This window comes from Phaseolus vulgaris, chromosome 2, assembly GCF_051622355.1.
Source record: "Phaseolus vulgaris cultivar YP4 chromosome 2, ASM5162235v1, whole genome shotgun sequence".
Classification (NCBI taxonomy): Eukaryota; Viridiplantae; Streptophyta; class Magnoliopsida; order Fabales; family Fabaceae; genus Phaseolus; species Phaseolus vulgaris.
In genome coordinates, this window is record NC_143499.1 from 45,707,139 (window position 1) to 45,729,579 (window position 22,441).

General features: G+C 30.4%; 3 protein-coding genes across 11 annotated transcripts; 1 reads left to right on the plus strand and 2 right to left on the minus strand.

Annotated features, from left to right (window-relative positions):
* Positions 1 to 1,379: 1,379 nt before the first annotated feature.
* Positions 1,380 to 2,605, minus strand: LOC137812577 (acyl carrier protein 4, chloroplastic). The gene is made up of 4 exons (XM_068614658.1): positions 2,288 to 2,605; positions 2,032 to 2,127; positions 1,822 to 1,950; positions 1,380 to 1,692 (listed from the first exon to the last, which is right to left on the minus strand). The coding sequence occupies exons 1-4, from the start codon at positions 2,360 to 2,362 to the stop codon at positions 1,501 to 1,503; spliced, it is 492 nt and encodes a 163-aa protein (XP_068470759.1). The 5' UTR covers positions 2,363 to 2,605; the 3' UTR covers positions 1,380 to 1,500.
* A 2,281-nt stretch (positions 2,606 to 4,886) lies between these two features.
* Positions 4,887 to 7,775, plus strand: LOC137809809 (mitochondrial phosphate carrier protein 3, mitochondrial). The gene is made up of 6 exons (XM_068610882.2): positions 4,887 to 5,331; positions 6,129 to 6,490; positions 6,653 to 6,696; positions 6,982 to 7,196; positions 7,308 to 7,432; positions 7,538 to 7,775. The coding sequence occupies exons 1-6, from the start codon at positions 5,020 to 5,022 to the stop codon at positions 7,575 to 7,577; spliced, it is 1,098 nt and encodes a 365-aa protein (XP_068466983.1). The 5' UTR covers positions 4,887 to 5,019; the 3' UTR covers positions 7,578 to 7,775.
* A 539-nt stretch (positions 7,776 to 8,314) lies between these two features.
* Positions 8,315 to 14,048, minus strand: LOC137812578 (uncharacterized). 9 transcript variants are annotated; one of them, XR_016518846.1, is made up of 14 exons: positions 13,825 to 14,034; positions 13,641 to 13,725; positions 13,428 to 13,541; positions 12,741 to 12,838; positions 12,394 to 12,477; positions 12,129 to 12,262; positions 11,909 to 11,981; positions 11,771 to 11,816; positions 11,561 to 11,670; positions 11,368 to 11,470; positions 11,232 to 11,291; positions 10,598 to 10,659; positions 9,388 to 9,700; positions 8,315 to 8,888 (listed from the first exon to the last, which is right to left on the minus strand). XR_016518846.1 is itself a non-coding variant. In XM_068614659.2 (14 exons), exons 1-14 carry the CDS (start codon positions 13,900 to 13,902, stop codon positions 8,676 to 8,678), a joined length of 1,578 nt encoding a protein of 525 aa, XP_068470760.1. In that variant the 5' UTR covers positions 13,903 to 14,048; the 3' UTR covers positions 8,315 to 8,675. The 9 variants fall into 9 exon arrangements, 4 of the variants coding, with proteins under 4 accessions (XP_068470760.1, XP_068470761.1, XP_090155176.1 ...); XR_011081267.2 differs by having other exon boundaries at positions 9,388 to 9,755; positions 11,368 to 11,475; XM_068614659.2 differs by having other exon boundaries at positions 11,368 to 11,475; positions 13,825 to 14,048.
* Between the last annotated feature and the right edge of the window lie 8,393 nt (positions 14,049 to 22,441).

A 22,441-nucleotide genomic window follows, 5' to 3' on the forward strand; every position in this document is an offset into this window, starting at 1 on the left:
GCTAGATTTGTTTGTCATGTGCTTGTACCTCTCGTCACGTCATAGTTATGAGTCTACTTTGTCAATGACATTTGATCAATCCAAGAGACTACTTATTGAAATTCTGATCTCATTGTTGATAATTTTACTTGTAGAGTTTGTTGTTTCATTCCATAACTTGTGACATTGTCATAAATGAAATTAGTGGAAGAACATGTAGTGTATTTGTAATATTACATAATAGAAGTTAATGAATGTAGATACCCATGTTTATTAGTTGTCTCTTCAATTCTAAATTTTCTTATCTCTTACTGAAAATGGATACAATATGGCATATCAATATTGTTTGAAACTTTGATATTCACCACTCCATTTGCATACAATTCAATATCATCTATGCACTATTATCGACTGACAATTAAGACAACAATGATGATCCACTTTCACATCTTTTCGACCATCACTCTCCACAAAAACCTATAAGACAAACAAGAAGACCACCTTGTGACACTTCTTCTAATAGATAAATTAAAAGATGTAATGTAACAATATTCATATTATATGTAATTACAATTTGCATAATTAACTTTCCTCTTTTCTTCATTTTGTGGTTAAATTGATTGATTAAAATTTTTCACATTTAGTTACTAATTTCCATATTTTTAATATATCTTTTTTTGTTATAATTTCTAAAAAAAATACATAGTGTTGCTATCTATTCTCCAATTGCACAATATGAATTTTTAATTTTACAATTAATATTTTCATATAAAAAAATTATACTAAAACATCAAACATCTTTTTTAAAAAATAATACACTACATTATAATACATTATAAGAATCCATATAAAAGTCGTATAAATGATGCATGACTTTAGTTTAATTAAAAACAACTAAAATTGGATTAAACATGATTTTTTCTCTCAAATTGAAATTGTGTCATGTTATCATGATTTCGATTTCCCTTTCACAGTTTCACGACTTAACCATTGGATAAAATTTTCCATTTTTTTTGGTACATTACACCAATTCGATTAAAAAAGTTTTAAACGTATCTTTTTTTATACTAAAAAAAACTTGACATTAGATTATTTAAAAGAATAAGGTATTTCCCGATTTAAGTTTTTATAATTTTAGTAAATACATAATTATATAATTTTAGTAGAATGGTATGAAAAAAAAAAAACGCATTCGAAAAGGAAAATGACATAATTGAAGTTGATACATAAATTAACATTAAAATTCATTAAAGGCAATAACTTCACCTTTTACCTAACGTCTCAAACAACACTTAAACATCATCATCATCATCTACATTAGTTATCCATTTCCTAAACTGCAGTTGACTAATTAAAAGTCACATGTAAATAACTAAAATAAATGGTTCAATGCTACAAAATTGGTTGAACTGGAATTAAATTGATAATAATTGAATAATAATATTCAGAAAAAATAACACAATAATTATAAAAAAAATTATAAGTGTTACTTAAACCTTGAATGGAAAAATAAAAGAATGATTAAACTGATTCAGTTACATTTTCTTGGTCCACTTTTTTCTCTTGGTCCACTGTTTTCTCTTGGTCCACTGTTTTCTCTTGAACCAGTTTCTCTATTAAATCAGCTGCTTCTTGAACGGTTGAGATGTTTTGAGAGCCATCTTCCTCAACATTGATGTCAAACTCTTCCTCCAAAGCCATCACTATTTCCACCTGCCACAACAAAGCAACAATCACCTCTCATCAATTAATCAACACATTCAAAATTCCCTCTCATCTTTAATCTATCAATGACATCAATTCACAAGTACAACAAATGTTTCATGAAAGTTTGCATCTTACTGTGTCAAGGGAATCAGCACCAAGTTCTGAAAATTTGGTGTCTGGGGTAAGCTCGGATTCAGGGGACAGAGCAAGTTGTTTCTTCACAATATCAACCACCTTCTGTACTGTCTTTGGTTGTGCCTGCACCTGCCCCATTCACAAAACTCAAACTTTAACTTGTGTCATTGCAACTTTTGAGGAAAAAAGTACTCAGAGACCAAAACTCACTGCACAAATGCGGAAACGGGAAGATCTCAAAGAAGGAAAGCTTCTCCTATTCCATCCCACACAAACTGCACCCAAACTTGAAGTTTTGTAACACCCCTGCATGTTAATTTCAAGTACCCAAATCAAATCATTCCTTCATACACCTTTCGACACTTGCATTGATTTTTAGAAATTTGAATTGGATTTTTGAATACCATTAAAGGGTAAATTCAAGCAGGTACAAGAATAATTGAATGGAATTAGAAAGATTTGGAACCTGGATAATGGGTGTAGAGAAGTTGAGGGAGGGTTGGAAGCTGAGAGAAGTGGCTGAAAGAGATGTCATTGCCATTGTGATTGAAGGTAAGATTTTGGGTGCAGAGAGAGGTGAGTGATAAGAGATAGGGTTTGGGTTTATGAAGTGGGAATGTTGAATCTTACATTGCTTAGTTGTAAAGTAAAATCATGTCTTTTGGGCAATAGTGGATGAAATCACAGAGCAGAATGAATGAGTGGTGGAGGTTCCTCTTTCAATGTAACATTCTATCCAAAAATCAAGTTGCATCTTGGCTACATCTCTTGTAACAGAACTTATGAATAAATTTATAAAAGACACCATCTTTATATGCCACATTTTTACTTAATATCAAATTTTCAGCTTTATTTTATAACTTGTTAAAATAAATTAACCTATCTCGATTTAAAATATATTAAAACATAAGTTTGTATATTTCTTAATTTTATAATTAATAAACTAATAAAATAATTAGGGTCAAATTTATATTTTTAATTGTTATATCATATATTAATCTATAGATTAATATAAAAAATAGGTTTAATAAGTTTAAATTATTTATATTACATATTTTCTCTCCCAATGTATACAAGAATTTTATGTAATACCCAATTTTCACACAACAACATATTGTAATTGGTAAAAAAAATATTTATAATTTATATAATTATAAATATTTATACAATAAAAATTCAATTTTCTTTATTATATCTAAATTTTAGATCTCTTATAAATTTAAATATTCTTAATTGATTTTTTATTAAAAACAATTCTATATTTTACCATTAATAATGTAATCGCTTGATTTTATGATTTAAATAGAGATTTGAATACCCATTAAAATAATTTTTAAACAAAATTTAATTAAAAAAAATTAAATTTATGAATAATTTAAAACTGAATTAAGTTAATTATTAATTATATTGTTTAATTTATACAAAGGATCTTCACCTCACTCATATTCCTCTGTAAATCTCACTAACCATTTCCCTCTATCCCTTCTCACACTTTCTGTTTCTTTAATTTTAATATTGATTTATTTAACAACTAAGAGATGATATCTGTATAATATGATGAATCAGTAAATAACGAAAATATTATTTCCTTTTATTTTACAAGTCAAATAATTAAATTTAGGAAAACCTTGTTTTGAGTCTTTTTTATTAGAATTGTCCTTTCTTAATATTTTAAAAATGATTATTTCAGATATTATATTTTTTTATGATTGGTAAATTCCACTTTCCGTCTTTGTATTACAAATTATATGAAAAAATAAATTAATCCACCATAAAAAGTAATGATAATAGAAAAAAAACCAATTTTTACTGAAAATTAAAGGATTTACACCCACAAACTAATTTAATGATTAATCCAATGACTGTTAAAGGAGTTTTGGAAGATCAAGGTTCTTCTTAAGGTTAGTTTCTTCATGGGTAGAGTATATTATGATGTATTGTGAGGTAGGTAGGTTTTCATGCTTCAAAAGGTTTAGCTTTTCTGGTTATAAAGGGATTGTTGGGTTTGAACTTGGAATGTTATTTTTTTTCTTTCTAAGTTTTCTGTTTTCTGATCTTTATTGTTCACTTCTTGCTGTTAAGAAAATGTGATACTTAAAATTTTCACTTGAAACTCTGAAAAAAATAATGGATATGAATCTCTATAGATAATATTGTTGGGTATGAAGTCATGACCAATTGGGTTGAGCTGAGTAAACACCTTTATGAGTGAGCTTAATCATTGTGTCCCTTTATTATCTTTATTTATCTCTATTTAAAGAGATCATTGTACTTGTAATTGGTGTGCAACAGATATAATGTAAACCTAATAGTTGTCCGTGTGGATGTAGGTTGCAGTTGGCGATCGAACCACGTTAAATCTTGTGTTGTTTATTTTTCTGCAGTTGATTCGTGATTGTATGTATTGCTTCCGCGTGCGTTTTTCCCATCAAATATATAGAGATAATTTAACGCATTCACATAAACACAGATAAACAAAATTAAATATTCAGATTAGTCCAGGAACTCTCTGTTGTAAACTTATAGGATGAAGTTGGTCACTTACTGACTTTTTGTAGAAGTTCACTTTAGAAATAAAATAAAAATTTATAAAAATTAAACTATTGATTCAACTAAGAGTCTTTTGGCTTAAACAAACTATTTATTTATTATATTATTTTCTTAAAAAACTATTTTAAGTTGAATTAAATAAAGTTATTAAGGAGATAAAACTTTTAAGTATAATTTTTTTTTAAATCAATATGTATTATACCCCAATAAATATTAATATTTTAATTATTTATAATTTTTTAAATTTTTTTTAAAAATATTTAGCATTTTGTTTATATTTTTATTAAGGAGATTTTTTCATTTTTCTATTTTTTTTTATTATAAATATGATCACCCATATAATAATTGTGAAGAATGAAGCTACTGCATGAGAAATGAAGAGGTTACAGAGTCAAAAGCTAACGGAAATAGCTCCTTATAAGAAGAAGATTGCGAAAATAAGGGACATGAAAGGAACACATTCACATATTCTTCATTCTCACCTTCTCTTTCTCTCTTCCTTCACATCACACACACTTTCTAACCACAAATCCTCCCACTTTGTCGCCCATCTTAGAATACTGTTCTATTTTCTCACTTCTGTTTACATTTGACATAAAAACATAGTCACACAAAAACACACAAAAAAAACTCTCCTGTCAGGTTTCTATGGCTCCCTCAGACCAATCTCGCCACTCTCTTGTTCCTGGATTCTTGTACTCATCAAAAACACTGTCCCTTTTGAATAATAACACAAGTCATGGGTTGCCATTGCTACCATCATCCTCCATTGCATCGCATTCATCATCATCATTGCCACTGCAGAATGGGGCCAAGAGTCCTGTGATCCTTTCACCAAAAGAGAAAATCCGCATGTTTTCTCCTACTTACTATGCAGCATGCAGTGCCGGTGGGGTCTTTAGTTGTGGACTTACCCACATGGCTGTCACTCCTCTCGATCTTGTCAAGTGCAACATGCAGGTTATTTTCTTTCCTTTTCAAGATCTCTCTTTCATTCAACTGTTTTTTCCATCATATCATACCAACGGTATTTCAAAAGATGTCATCACATGGATGAAAACAAAAATGTTGGTCCAAGGGATAAGAAGCTTGTATTTTCTTTAAAATGTCAAGAGAAATTTTGTGGTAAACAACATGTCTTGAACCAAGTTAAGACTTTGTGATCCATGTAGCAGTTTTCATCATCTAAATTGGCTTTGTTGTTGTAATGTGGCGTATTTGAGTCTGATGAATACTAATATTATTATTATTATTATTACTATTATTAAAGAAAAAGAAAGAAATAGGCTGGAAGAGTTTTACCTTCAACGAATTATTTTAGCACCACAAGGGTTAGGTCTACCAGAAAGGACTAGTCTCTCTACAAAAAGGTTGAATTTTGTGGAGAATACAAGGGAAAAACCAAAAGAAGTTCTTAGAATGGTGTTTTAAATGAACTACAATTGTTCTCCAACATTTTTCTACCTCAATTATGCACTAATTACATCTTCAAAGTTCTGCAATATGTTACTTGAATTTTATTCAAAAGATTTTGTGCTTTCAAAGTAATGCAGAAAGAAAATATAAATTTCAGAGCCGCAACTTATCAATATTCTATTATATGATCAATGTGATTGTGTTTTGCCAAACTTTCTTTTTATGACGTTCTTAACGGCAATCATAATATTCTATTGGGTTGTTTCTTTTTTAAACCATGCCACATAATCCTGAGTACTAGCAACACTTGTATACAAATTCATGTTTGATGTTATTTTCAGATTGATCCGGTAAAGTACAAGAACATCACATCAGGATTTGGAGTGTTACTGAAGGAGCAGGGCGCTAAAGGTTTCTTCAAGGGATGGGTGCCTACACTGCTGGGGTACAGTGCTCAAGGAGCATGCAAGTTTGGGTTTTATGAGTTCTTCAAGAAGTATTACTCAGACCTTGCAGGACCCGAGAATGCAGTGAAGTACAAAACGCTCATATATCTAGCTGGTTCTGCTTCAGCTGAAGTTATTGCTGATGTCGCCCTTTGCCCTATGGAGGCTGTCAAGGTTCGTGTACAAACTCAACCTGGCTTTGCTCGAGGTTTGTCAGATGGGTTGCCCAAGTTTATCAAGGCTGAGGGTGCTTCTGGGTATGCTTTTTGGTCTTTAACTGAAGTTTTTGAATAACTGTATTGTTGTAATACGTAGATATCAAACCTGATATCTGTATGGAATGTGCCCAGCATAGCTGTTCTGTATCAGTAGTTTTAGATTTTGGAATCCAAATTTGATGAGTTTGACTTGATATCCAGGTTGTATAAAGGTCTAGCTCCTCTTTGGGGCCGTCAAATTCCATGTAAGTTTCAACAATTCCATATTTGTGTCAAATCTCTGGTTGGTTGTGTTACCACATGATTAGTCTATAACCATGCATTAATTTGGCGTTTAAGTTATTAAATGCCTTTGCTTCATTAAGTCTCATGGAACGAAAAAATTTTAATTAACATTTTTCTAGACCATGTTTGCATTTTCTTGTGTCTACATGTAGCATTATGCAATTCTGAGGGGCATTCTGTCAATAGGTTATGCTCATCTTCTTTATTTGATTTTATTCTCATTTATCTCTTTTGTCTCGTGTTAGACACGATGATGAAATTTGCTTCCTTTGAGACCATTGTGGAGATGATCTACAAATACGCCATCCCAGTCCCTAAGGAGAAGTGCAGCAAAAATAAGCAGCTTGGAGTGAGTTTTGCGGCTGGATACGTAGCAGGTGTGCTGTGTGCAATTGTCTCACATCCTGCTGACAACCTCGTTTCTTTCCTCAACAATGCCAAGGGAGCCACTGTTGGTGATGTGAGTCCTTAAATAGCACACAAACATATAGGAACAGATTCACACCACATCCACATAACACATTCTATGGTGTAATGCTTCATTGTCTTTTAACTGTTGTTGGATTTACAGGCTGTGAAGAAAATTGGGGTGGTAGGACTTTTCACTCGTGGCCTTCCTCTTCGTATAGTTATGATAGGAACACTAACTGGAGCACAGTGGGGACTCTATGATTCATTTAAAGTATTTGTAGGACTGTAAGTAGCTACTATTGTACTATGTCATCACATCATATGTCCCTAGTTTTTATCACATGTTTCTCTTCTATGTCAAATGACATTTTTTGTTGTTTGCTCTTTCAGGCCTACTACTGGAGGAAGTGCTCCTGCTCCTGTTAAGTAGAATTCGCACATACTTGGGATATGCAGAAGATGGGATTTTTTAGACGAAAATAATGTATTTTTTCAGATTTTGTCCTTCATTTCACTTCAATTTGTATTATTCTTAGCTCGGTTGTCAGAAGCCGAGAGACCATCTTGTTTCAACGGGCATAACAATTAGTGTTTTATGGAATGTAGGAACTATTTTTCCTAATTTAAACTTATGATCATACAAAACCTCTGCTCAAATATCTCAATGAATTTAGTTTTTATGGTTTTCCATTTTATGAAAAGAAAAAAGGAAACTGGTCTTGATGTAGAGGCTATGACTGTCTCTGTTGAATCTATCTAGGGGACAATGCTATTTACAAAACTAGTTTTTAATTTCCATAAAAGGATTTGCCAAAAAAATTACAATAAAGATAAACGGATGGTAGCAAAAGAAAAAGGCGATGTTTCTTAAAAATCTGCCCGTAATCACCTACATTTCTACTATAATACAAAAATAAATAAATAAATCCACTAACATATCTAATAATAATAATATTATTATTATTATATATATTCAATGACATATTGTATAAACAAAACTTTACACCTAATATTTTAAGGATTCTCATTTCAATCCAATTATGCCTAAAACTTCAAAAATCAATCAAAGAAAAAGAAAATGCAGTCAACCTTAATTTTTCTTGGTATTGGATGTACTGTTGAGCCAAAAAGGGATGACAGCAATTTTGTTTTTCAAGACAGGATACGTATGACAATTTAATGAATAAATTAAACATTACTGACTTTGTGGCAATTGAATGATTTGACAATCTAAAATGTCATATATATACATCAACAAGACAATCTATGTAAGATTGATATTTGTTAAACTAAAAAATAATGAGACAATTGGGAACAAAAAGAAAAGGGTAAAATTATTTTTGCGGGTGGAAACTTTTTGTCCCTCTTCTATCTTCTGCCTATTCACTTGCACATGACAAAGTTAATGATGATAATTCCTGCAAGTACCCGTCAATGTCAAATGCTGGCGCTAGACCTTCACCGCACATTATTCCAATTTTCAACGATTATTACCCTTGACAAAATGAATCATCCTCACAACTTCGCCTTATTTGGACTGATTTTGGTCTAGGTGTAGTGGATATACTGTATCAAATACAATCCTTGCAACCACATGCCTTACTTCTAGCAAGTCTCCACGAGCTAAGGACTCGTAATCAATTTCTCTACCTTTCTTTGACAAAAAATTCTTGCCAGCACTTACTCTTACACAATCAAAAAAGTTGAGAGCTTTTAGGTACATTGATAATGGGATGACCACCTGTCAAATTGTTAACGATTAATAGTACAATCTAATGAAGATAACCAGGATCCATTAACCAAAATATCAATAGAGAAAGCCTTAGATTGCAGGACAATAATCCAATTAGCATCCAATATCTGGTTTGTGTTTTTAATTGACTTGTCTACCATTGTCATCAATCGCCAATCAAAATAGTTTAATTTTCCAGGTATATAATTCAATTTCTTACTCTTTAATTTAATAGAAACATTGATGTCAATTGTGCGACAAGGATTACACTTTCTATCTTTTGTTTCTTTGGATGCTTGCATATGCGTGTGTGTGTGTGTGTGTGCGCTATTTGAGGGAAGCAATGAGTTTCTTTTTTATGGGATGATGAACGAATGGGTTCTATATTAGTCCAGTTCATCTGCTGGGTAGCATTATCCAGAAGCATGTATAAAATCTATGTGAAAGAATATATATATATATACACACACACACACACACACACATACATACATACATATATGCTTACCAGATCTGAATGAGGAGCTTGAGGAAAGTCAGCCATAGCCCCAGAAACCAAATGCCCATTTGTCATCTGCAACAATGACCCTTTGACAGACTCGGCAAGATCCAGAATCTCAGCTTCCAAATCCTCTTCATCCAGACCTGAAGGATCTAACAATTCATGAAATCTGGCATCATGTGGTTTGTTTATCCTCCTAGCTATGCTTATTGCTTCTGACAAATTTCCACCATTATGGAGTGCCAGGCTAAATGCAGCAACAACCGAGCAATCCCTTGGTTGATCACTCAATGCTTTGTGTAATGCTAGGACAGAAACCCTGAAAGCATAGATTCGTTGTGAGTGTTGCTTTGGTGACCCAAGTAGTGATCAGCCTATAAAGATATCAAAACGTGTATATCAGATAGTTTTAGAACCTACTCTTACAATTGAAGAAATATGATAGAAGAAAAAACCCAATAATTATAACAGACAACTTGTCAAAGTGATCAAACAATTTAGATATAAAGCTGAGTTCAATCAAAAGCTCCCAAAGTATCAGTTTGAAAATAAATTTCTGAAGAACCAAAACCTCCATGTAGAAAGATTCATCAACGGCGGAGAAGACATACCCAGGTATAGGTGCAAATTCATTCATCTTGTACTAAATCTAATAGCATTAAGAAATAATCTCAAAATAAGAGTCCGATAATAGCTGAATGGTGCACCTGAGGCAAAAGATGGAATAGATGATTATGGGCATTTACCCTAATGGTCAAAGATGATATCTTCAAGCACAGTAGTGTTTGAGATATTGGGTTTCAACCTACTTAGGACATCTTTTTTGGAGGGGAAAAACTGTGTTCCAATTGCTCCAGAACTCTCTCCAAGTTATAAGCCACATTGACACATGCCAAAAATAATGTTACATAATTTGAAAAGCTTCATAAAACAAGAAAACTGAAGCATATTAAGGGCTTAACTCCAGTAAAAGAGTCAGGAGATTAACGTTCTTTCTGAGAAATTTCCCCTGAAATAAAAAAGGGGAGAAAGGATTTTTAAATTTGATATTTGTGTCTTCAAGGCTATGCCATCCTAGGACAAGCTCAAAAAGGAAAACTCGTTTATAACTATGATGTTGTCATTCTCTTGTTTTTTCAGCATTATACATTAGGTTTGTCACATATAGCTAACAAAGTAAAGCAATAAACAGACCATGCTGTAGCACATATCTTACCATAAACTGCTATGACATGGCCGGTTTGGTGCCAAAAGTTTATCAACATTGGAGAAGAAAGACTGCGGACGAAATTCAAGAAGATCCAATAAAAAAATGTGCAACTGTGATGCTAAGATTCTATCAATTCAAATTAATACTCTAGTAATACATGGAACTATCCTGAGATCATCTAATAAACCATATTCAAATTGGAAAGAAAAAAAAAATCCCACCCCTTCCATTAGTTGTTCAGAACTTGAAAGCCTTTTGTCTTTTTAATTTAAGGGAATGGGACGTTTTCAATGGTTCATACCGTAAAAATATTTGAATAAGAATGAGCGCCTAGTAATGAGAATACACAAGTTCTGATATAATAAACATTTTTCACGAAGTAGAAACAAGGAATTCAGCATGCTGAGTTTAATTGTTATTTGCAAGTATCCATGTAAAAGCAGGGAAGAAAGATTATTAGTTTCCAAACATAGATATACGTTTTAATGCACAATTTGATAAATATGATAACATAACATGTTCTAAGTTAGTTTAGCAAAGTTATATTTTGTATGCTATCCCCACTGGACTAATGCCAGTAAAACAGTCTAAATTGCCGCATGTTATAAAGTCTAAAGTTCCTAAAGAAGGATGCAGTTACCAAAAGCAAATTGGTTCTTTTGTCCCGTCTTCGAAATCCACCACGGACAAAATAAGCAGCCTGTAATATCAAATCTAAATTAGGCTAGCATTCCATGACTGAGTTTCCGAAAATAAAATAGAGAATCATCATCTACCTGAAATGGGAGAAGAATATCTAGAAGTCCAAATCTCCATAATAGCCTCAAAGAAGCTTCACCAGATCCATAAGCCAACATATAATTGATTTCCATCACAAGTCTACCCTAAAACAATTATACAGGGGCAACTAAGTCAGGATATTCTGATGTGTGCATATAATAAAGCAGGCATGAAGATCACTTTAAAAACCTTATCTAATCTTAACACTGAATATGAAAGATTTTTAATAGATTGAGCCGTTTCCCTTGAAATACTAAACCCCAAGCGAGCAGCAATTCTAATTGCACGTAAAATGCGAGCTGCAGAAAACAAAATGGAGTCAGACAGTCATACTACATATGGGGTATGGGAATGAAGTAGTTTTTTTTAACATCATTAATCCCTCCACAAAAATCTCACCACAATCCTCCTGAAAAGAAGTAGCTGCAGGAACCACTGTTCGCACCTATTGACAGAAAATTAAGTTACATAAAGTTCAAATTTCGGATTAGAAAGGGCAATATAAGAAACAACAGCTTCATAGAGATACATGCTTACTTTAGCTTTTGTGATATCTTCCATTCCTCCCATGTAATCATAGACAATTCTTGCATATGGATCAAACATCAACCTGAAAGAGCGAGAATTTGGTTAACTAACTAGCTGTATTGTATACAAAGTGGAGATGTCATGTTACAGAAAACAGATCTGAGGCCAAATGAAGAGAGAAAAAAGGAATAGAATTTTATTTTAAATGTGGCAAGAACCAGTGCACAACCCATTAATTGTAAAGTCACGACTCAAACAATTCCTCCAACGAAGATAGTCCTCCTTATCACAGTTATTAGGTGCCTCAATATCATGAGTGAAGTACATACTCGACTTCCATCTACCAGTATTAAAACTTGAAACCTAATTAGAAAGGAGAATAAAACTATCATATGAAAAGAAAACCGCCCTTAAGGAAAAATTATAGCAATCCCCCACCAAAGATAGTTCAAATGAAATGTAAAATGTTTAAATCAAAACGGAAATGTACCAACCTCAACAATGGTACCATCCATATGAACATGACATATTGGGAACCTTTTACCAACTATCTCACACCATGAAAATGTTTTCCTCACCTACAAATTGAGTCAAGTTCACTGTGCAATGTTAAGGTCTGAAGACGCAAAGCCGAATATAGAAACTTAAATTCTCAAATAACTAGATTGTATAAATTAGCTTTTATGAAAACTGCAGATATTACAAACTAAGAATGGCAATATAAAAAACACATGTTGCCGTTCTAATTACTAATAACTTGTCTCTTAGTCCACTGAGTTGTTCAGTAAACTGCCATGTACACACATCAACAATTGAAAATGAAAGTACAAATAAAGGTAACCTCTCTAAGGTCCGCTGAAGTTATAATATCAAAGTCTTTTGGTATTTGCTTTAGTATAAGATCTCGAACACAGCCTCCTACAAGGTATACATCATGTCCTACAAGAAGAAAAAGGGGTTATCAGTCATGCACTTCCCTCCCCTTGCAGACACAAACATAGAAATCGTAGAATCTTATCTTAATGGGTGCACACAGAAACACCAAGAACATAAAAAAAATGTAAAGATTAATATTTCCAGACCCCTATTAGTTACTTAGTAAAATGTATATCTCCAACTGAATAGCCTGGTGCAGGCAGAAAAAAAAATCAAGCAAACAACGACTACAAAAAATGCCCTGCACTTGCTAAAAGCTTGAGCAAACAATGTCTTGCACAGTCACAGGTAAGCGGCTTCTAATTATATCACAAATTATGCACATGTTCAGGAAGAACGAACTATAGCCCAGTTCTTTTTTTCACTTTGAATCAATCGATACAGCCATTCATAACTGAAAAAAAAAAATATCATTCACGTACAAGCGAAAGGCAAGATGTTCAGAGAAAAGAATACACTCCACAAACACACACGCGCAAATCAGCTGTTTTCCTCATATATGAAAACACGAATAAAATAAAAAAAAACTCTTCTTCTATTCCACACCAACCCGGGTTGAGAAAGCTACATGAGGAGTGAGATTAGCACGAACCCTTTTTCTTTAGCACATTCAGAACCTTTTTGGTTGGAACTGCTATCATGGAATTTCGAAGTCCAAGCTCTTTGGAATCCAATTTCTTCCATGCCGGGACCTTGCTATTATTTTCTTCATCAATTCAACACGTGTAAGAAATAAGCTTGCAGAAGCAGCAGGTTCAATAAATGAATACAAGAAAATCGAATTAAGCATTTGAAAAAGAAAAACCTAGCTCGTTAGTCCCCTTGCCTCGTTCACGAGTTGAGCCCCTACATTCCTCTACCTCAAGCGTAGGGAGAGATTTTGGAACAACCTAGGAAAATAAAAAGACACGGAGACAGAGAATTGAAAGAGGGAAAGAAGATAAAGAAAATGGAGAATGGTGTCTGCGGTTTCAGAGAAACGGTGATACCTTGCGGACACACTGGAAGGGAGCAGAGCGGAGAAGGGGATTGGGTTTGCAGGCGAACTTTAAGGTAGCGATGGCCATGGAGAATGGGTTTGGTCAATTAGGGTCCAACGTTCGTTCTTGATAGGGTTTAGGGGTTTAAGGATAGGATATGGAGTATCAATCCAAACACTTTTAGGATTTTTCATCACTCATACCATAGGCGGTTACATTACAGAGTAATAAGAGGTGTAAGAAGCAACTACTACAGTGCAAAAAAGAAAAGCGTATTTTTGAGAACATAATTTTTAGAACATTTTATAAATTCTGAATTTATATTTTAAAAGTCAAAAAATATATTTAAAAAAAAATATTCTAAAGTAATTTTTTCCTACTGAATTTCCTATTTCGAAGACACATTTTATTTATAAAACGCTTTATTCTAATCACTTAAAACTGTTAAAATAATTTGGATATTTCAGAAAATACTGTGGAGAAAACATCCCTTCTTATATACTACTATTGTTCTTCTTTCTTCGTCCTTTGTTTTCTTCTATTTTACATTTTCTATCTCATATTTTATACGTTTTATATATTTAGAAAAAAATTATATATTTAGAAAAAGTTACATTATTATGAAATTTTTTGGATTAGGAAGAAAATTTTAGAAAATGAATTTATAGTGATTTAAGAGGAAATTGTAAAAGAAATTAGATTAATTGGATTAAGATATGTTAGAGTGAATTTGTTTATAAATTTTATTCAAAATACTGTTAAATAATTATTTTTAAACAAATTATAAATTACTTAACATATGAAAAATTATCATAAAGTAAATTCTCAGTTATATAGTTAGGAATGTAATCAATTTTAAAAACTTTTATTTTAACTTCAAATAATTTTTTTATGTAAAAAACATAGTTTTATTTTTATTTAATATTTCTATTCTTATTATAAATACATATACAAAATATTTTAATGAAATCAAATCAAAAATAATTTTTTATTATTATTGTAATATATAAAATGTTATTTTATGTGTATAAAAAAGTTAAGGATAATTTTGACTTTTTATAATATTAACTTTTGTCATATTTCTCTTTTCTTCACTCAGAGAGTGATTTTATTGCGGGTTTTTTTACTATGATGGGGTTATTTTTTTTGTTTTTTACCAAAATGGGGTCCGTTTAAAAAAAATACAAATTTAGACAAGTGATGTCAATTCGGCACGACTTCATATGCACAAATCGTTTCAATTTGACACGATTCTGCCATGTCATATTGAAATCGAGTCAAGTTGGCACGACTTCAGTATGACATGACAGAAGTCGTGCCAAGTTGACACGACTTCAGTATGACATGGCAAAGTCGTGTCTAATTAAGACGATTTGTGCATATGAAGTCGTGCTGAATTGGCACGACTTGCCTAAATTTGTATTTTTTTTTAAACGGACCCATTTTAATAAAAAGTAAAAAAAAATAACCCTATCATAGTCAGCTCTCCCATAATTCATTATCTTTCTATCTTAGAAATTGAATCAATACAAACATAAAGAATTCTTATTTTTCTATTTTAGTGAACAGTGTCCACTCTATGCAAAGGAATCATTAAGGTGTCATTAATTATATAATTTGATTGAATTTTTTTATGCAAAAGCAGTTTTTTTGAGATTGTTCAATCGAAAGAAAGAGACATTCCTAAATTCATATTTTCAAAGCTTTTTTATGAAAAAAAATAGTTTTAAATAGTATAATTTAAAATAAGAAAAATCAAGCAAAAATTATTTTAGGGTTGTACAGTCTGAAAATAAAAATAAATTTAAAATTATACAATTTTAAAGTAAAAAAAACTTCTATATTACATAATTCAAAATATATTATTTTATAAACTTGAAAAACAAAGCGGGAACTTTCAACTTATGGGGTGCAGATAGAAAATATAACCCAAAGAAACACATTTGCCGGCCTAAAAACATGCTATGGCTATAAAAAAAATACTCACTTATAGCTATTTTTCATAAACAAATCGATCAAATCATGGCATCCAAAGTTCTTCTACAATAAATTAATTTTATAAAAAAAATCAATAAATGTATGGATATTTTAATTCAAAAACAATTTTAGAACAATGATATCTTAAATTATAATAATTATCATTCTTATAAATAAAAAGTATTAACTTAATTTACATATAAGTAAATTATATGAATTTTTAAAAATATAAAATTTTATATTTAAGATATATATATATATATATAATTCAATTTATTATAAACATTATGTGTTTAAACCTACTTTATCCCAAATTATTCGCAGTTTTAGCTTTTTCCATTTGTTCTAACACAAGTGATCTTTTGATTTTTACCGTTAATTCCTAATTTGCCTTCAAATAAATTGTTCAATCAACTTACTTATATTATTAGTGTAATTGAATGAATATAATGTTCAAGTATAACAAAAAAGGAAATATAAGTAAGAGAGAAAAATAAAAAAATGTTTTTAAAAAAATTAAATGTTAAAAAATGGTGATGTGCATATCATGGAGATTAAAATAGTATAATGAAATCTAACTTTGTTGTTTTTTTTTTAAATGAGGGCTTAATTTTATTTAATTGGTAAATATTAGTAATTAATATGTTAGTTTTCCTTAATGAAAAATTTGAATCCATGACTTTTCTTTTCATACTTTCATCACCAACCTAACCATATATTTTTAAACTTAAATGTATGTAATATCGGATTGAAAATGGTGTCATTATTCTATAGAGGTAGTTGAACATAAATTAAAAGTGTTTTGTAAGGTTTTTGCAAATAAGTAAGAAATAGATATGAAAATGATCATTTATGGACTGAAAATGGGTTAGGGTTACTTGGTTAACATATAATATGCTTATCAAATTATCTTTATTTGTATAGAGCATCCAGATAAAACGAGAATCGTTCAATGGTGTTCCAAATTCATGAAAAAGGTGAAATAACTATTTTTTTAAAGAAAAAAAAAACTATTTGTTATTGTGACTTTTTAATAGGAATGGCAAAGGAGTCACCCGATCCATCGTTAGCCTGTCAAAAGTGAGGTGGCAAAATCAAAATAGTAACTTGTTTTTTAATCATAGATTGAGCTAACCTTCCACTATTCAACTTTTTTTTTAATTTTTTTTTTTAGATATATTTACTTAGTTATAATAATTGATATCACTTTTTGAACCATAAAAATATAAGAAAGAATAATGAAATTAAATCAAATTTTAATATTTTAATAAAAAAGTTTTAATATCTAACAAAATAAAATAAATATCAACAATACTTCAATCAATCAAATGATATATGAAAAAATTAATGTAAATAAAATTCTATATAAATATTGACCATCACAAAATTTTATTAAAAAAGTATGAGATCATTTGTTATAAGTGTCGAAAATAAAAAATGACTGGTTGACAGGTCAAGTCGCTCTACCCTACTGGATTGTCAAGTTAGACGAATCGGAACCAGTACAAGTTGATGAGTTCAAAAAGTGAAATCACCCACCTAAATAATGACGTATGAAGTGATCCGTTTTACCATTCCTACTTTTAAAGTTTGGTGGAACGCAATTTTTTTTCTTGTTGCCACTCTAAACATGATTTAGTTAAGCTAACCTTCTTTTAATCACTTTCCAAAAAACTTGATTAAATAACATCACGGCTCAGATGGAAAGAAATCATAATCTAATTCCAACATACAAAAAAACATAGATAATTTTTTTTTGTATATATTTCGGATGACTTTCTCCTTAACTTTCCCTACAAGTTTCTATAAAAGATAATTTTTTTTAAAAAATAAAATAAATTTCTTTATAAATCAAAGTTAGTTTTAAAAGTAAATTAACTTGTAGAAATTCTCATACACAATTTTTTAATTTTAGTTTTTAAGAATTTTATTTTATGAAAAAAAATCATTTTTCTTCCTTAAAAGACTTATGGAACCTCTACCTTTTCCATTGATTATGGCTTGGGGAGTCATCGTACATGGTCGCTTCCATGCATCAAATCAAAAACAAAAGTACTCGTGAAACACTCATCATAATACTATGATAAACAAAATGATAAATAAAGAGAAATTATGAATGTTAGAGAGTGATTGCTTTGTCATTACTCTTTGATAAATGACAGGTTTGACAAATGAAAGTAACTTTGTACGTAAACGATGAAATGAAAGACAAAATATTTAAGTACTAACACTATTTTAAAAGTATTTTGCCACTATTTTTCAATCAAAATATAACAAGTGTAACTTTGATCATAACTTTTATCATATGCATGTTCATTTGACTGAGAAACTCTTGTATGAATGCATATAAATCAGAATCAATGTCTTGTCTATAGCCAACATTCATCTAGTTACTAGCTAGCTGTGTATGAAACTCATTCTAACGATCGATATACAAGTCATGGTACTCATCAATGCCTTGGTTCATTTAGCTGGCAAGCATGCCTAACCAATCTATTCTGTGAAAGATAGAAAAGGAAATATATTCAAAGTTTTTCATCTCGTTAAAAAAACCGTGAAAATACTTCAACATTCATCATATTGGTACACGCATGCAGTACTGCAACATGCATGGTGGAAATCAGTGTGAATGGTTGAATGAAGACAAACGTTGCAGGAAAACACCCAAAAAGGTAGAGAAAGATATGCATGATGCATGTATTTGCACAAAGGAATATAGAATCCCAAAGTGGAAAATGTTTTAAAAGTTTTACATATGTGTGTTTTGTAGAGAAATACATGAAATGTATATTGGACGTATGCAAAGAAGTTTTCTAGTTATGACTTACGTATTGATGAGAACATGTATATATGGTTTGGAATGTTGTGTGGATTCATCAGTTGTTAATTGATTTGTCAAAGAGCTATAACAATTTGGGTCGACTATAGGTTAACTAGTATTCTGTTCATGTCTATTAATTGGTACGGCACTAACTTTTTAATTTATAAAACTTTTTAATTTAAATATATTAAAAAATGTTATATATTATCAATATCATATTAGTTGAACATTCGCAAAACTATACTAACATACTTTTCATTTCAAATTATATACTGACAAATAATTTTAAATTTTTTTTATTTTTTTATCAGTAAAGAATAAATTAAATTAAGAGAATACAAAAGGGGTATCACAACCCTTTTACATAAAGCAAATCACATTAAGAATCTTCAAGAATAAAGAGATGAATAGACACCCTAGAAGCAATAGATATATAATGTTTGCTGCATAAACTAGACATCCTATTCCAGCTAGTATCGTGCTCGTATTGGAATGTTATAAGCACTGCAAATTGCAGCTACAAAACCATCAAAATACACCAAAATATTGGTTTTCTCCACCACTTCATTGACATTCCTTCTACCCAGCTTGCAGTGGCACGATTGTAACACTTGTCACAAAATTAATCACTTCAATGCAGCATCTTCCATTCGCTCCTTTTTGGACTTTGGCTTCCCCCTATTTGCTCATTTTAAGCTCACTTTTATCAGAAACCAACTTCCTACTTGTCAAGATTGGTTGGAGTTTACAACTTCGACTTACACAGAACCCTGAACCAGCATACACCATGCCTCTATTGGTCTGTTATAAGACACATCAAAACAGAATCCTCCATCATGTCTTTAACATTCCTTTTGACTCCCTTGCATACAAGCACATATGTCATTTCCATCTTGCACCACCTGTAGGCCGTGACAAACCCACCAACACCTCCAACCAACTATAAATCCAGTATAGGTCGTAGTCTTAAAACTCTTGGCATCTGGGAGTCCTAATTATAACTTCTAATGCAAAGCATTGGATTAAGAATCCAGTCTACGAAAGAATAAGTAAAGGAATGCAGCTTGTGCTTCATCCAAAACTAGAATTTGAGTTGAGCCTTCTGAAACACCTCCTCCGCATCTTTTTTTTATTTTTTTATTAAATAGATGAAATTTTTTAGCATTCGTCAAGTGGTCAAAGAGTGGACAGTAACCAATCACGTTCAACAATGGTTATATCTTATACATATAGACAGTGATTAAATGTGCCATTATTCGTGCAATGCTTCGTAGTCAAATTTGTCAATATCGAAACTTCAACTAAGAATAATACTCGAAAAAAATATATACAGAGGAGCATTATCAGAAACACCAAGTTATCATGTGTACTACACAAAAACATTGTACTATAGATTGTGTTTGTGCTTGTTTTGGCATTATGAATAAATTCATTTCATTTTTTATGGCTTCTAAAGGCAGAAAATGAATTTGAATTCTCAAATATAGTTTGTAAGATGTTGCTGTGAGAGATTTCAGAAGTGTGTATAGATGAAGATATTTGGATAATTGAAGAGTGTTGGAAGTCTCTGCGCACATGAAGACGATTCACAATTCGGCATATATCACATGACATGAAACACATTTAAGGTCGATTTCATCATATGTACTGAGATAAACAGAGTTAAATACTTGATTTTCAAATTTGAATTCATGTGGAACGTGACATTGTTCTCATGACACAAGGTTTTTGGCTACTAGTATCAGAAAAGCACTTCATAGCTCTGGATCATATCAGTAGTGCCCTTAGAATTAAGTCTCCAAAATATTGTTGTGCTGTGTATTTTTCATTATTAGTCTTTTGACTCAGTTAACTGTGCTTTTTTTATCCTATATTCGATCTTACCAGCATCCTTACCAATTCTATCTTGCCTTTCCCTCACTCTTTCCCTTGTATTCATAATCTTTTTAATTGAACTCATTTAAAGAAGAAAGAGAAATTCTCGACAAAATGAAAAAAAATAAAGATAAAATTAGAAAACAATGCACAATATAAGGAATAAAAATACAAAATACATCTATGAAAGAAGGATTCATTAATTAAACAAACTTTTCAAATATAATAATCTAATGTTAAGATTCATAATAGCTGTAAAGTCAACTAGATGGTGAGTTAAGACACAAATGCTCAATGCATGGAGTTAAGATAGAGATGTTGAAGTGGTGAAGAGATACAAATGGTAAAAGTAGGACACTATAAAAAAAATTATTAATTAAATATCAATTTTAGAGAAAAAAATTAGTTATTATATTAACAACTAAATTATATATTTAAAAAATTATTGATATTTAAATTAGTTTATAAATTTATAAACTAATTTATAAATAATTATTAATATAATTATTATTTATTATTATGAATAGTAATAATTATATTAATTAATAATGATCATAATAATTATTATAAAATTAATAATAATATTGCTTCAAAACAATATCAAATCAAATATAATTGAGAAAGTGTGGGAGAATGAGAATTTCACTCTATTAATTTATAATAGTATAGATAATTCATAATTTTATGGGAGTGAAATTTTAAAATTTGTGCTTTTTTTAATAGGTTAGAAACCTATTCTTTGGAATGTGTAAACTACAGGTATGGATTTCTATTACCATTATATTTGTTTGGTCTTATTTTTTAATTAGATAATTTTATCTTTTAATAATATTAATAACAAATGTGTTACTGGAGCTCTTTTCTTCTACAAGCAAATACCTTTCACAGTTAGAAACTCGTAATATAAAAAAATATGTGCATTTCAGTTTGTTTCAATAAAAAGAAAAATCATTTGAATCAAACAAAACCAAATTATACGATTTGGTTTGGATGGTTTTTTATTTTTATTTTCTTTTGTTAAAAATTTACTTTTTTAATCTTTTAAATTAAAATATATATAATAAAAAAAATATGCTACTTAAAATCAGATAAACTTAAAAAATATTCTTAAATAATTTTCAAATTCTTTTTATCCATCTGTCAGGTTTATCGCCTTTGCTTCACGCGGACAAGCTTGTGTGTGTCCCTATTAAGACCTTATGGCCTTCTGTATCTTTCATTCACTTATTAAAAAAAAATAAAAAATTGTGTAACAATCAATTGAAAAAAATATTTCAAATATAACTTTAAATTTACCATTACAGAATATATCAAAATTAAATAAAAACCTTTCTATTAGTAATTGTTCTGATCTCAAGTTTGTTGGACAACATTGTTAAGTTCAATCACTACATCTGAAATATTATTCGCTTTGAAAGTCAGTGTTTCGTTACGATTTTATCTTTAAAAGAATATCTTAAAAGGTAAAAGGAGGAAAGTGTATGACTTTGAAGCGATATGAAACTATATTGACCGTGATATTTTATAATTTATTATATTATAAATCAAAGGAATGTATGTTTTATATGCATTCATATAATTAATGCTCTTACCAAGCTAGGTATACAAAAATAAATATATTCCCACTTGTTACATAATTTTTTTTTTTTTACGTTTATGTTCAATTTATCTAATTAAATAAGTCCAAAGATATGTTTTCACAAGTTTCTCCCAAAGGTCTATTTTTATATAAAAAAGAAAAACTTTGACATCTTATCTATCTATATATGTATAATTTCATTTTTTGATATGTTATACTTGAGTGCGACTTTGAGTAGTTCTTTTAATTAATTTCTTCCATGAATCGCTTTTAATTACGACCCCACATATTCCTGTTTGTTTACACGAGTTTTTTCCATAACAGTCCAAACACATCTCAACCATAAATACTTCATTAGAAAGTCTAAAATTTTG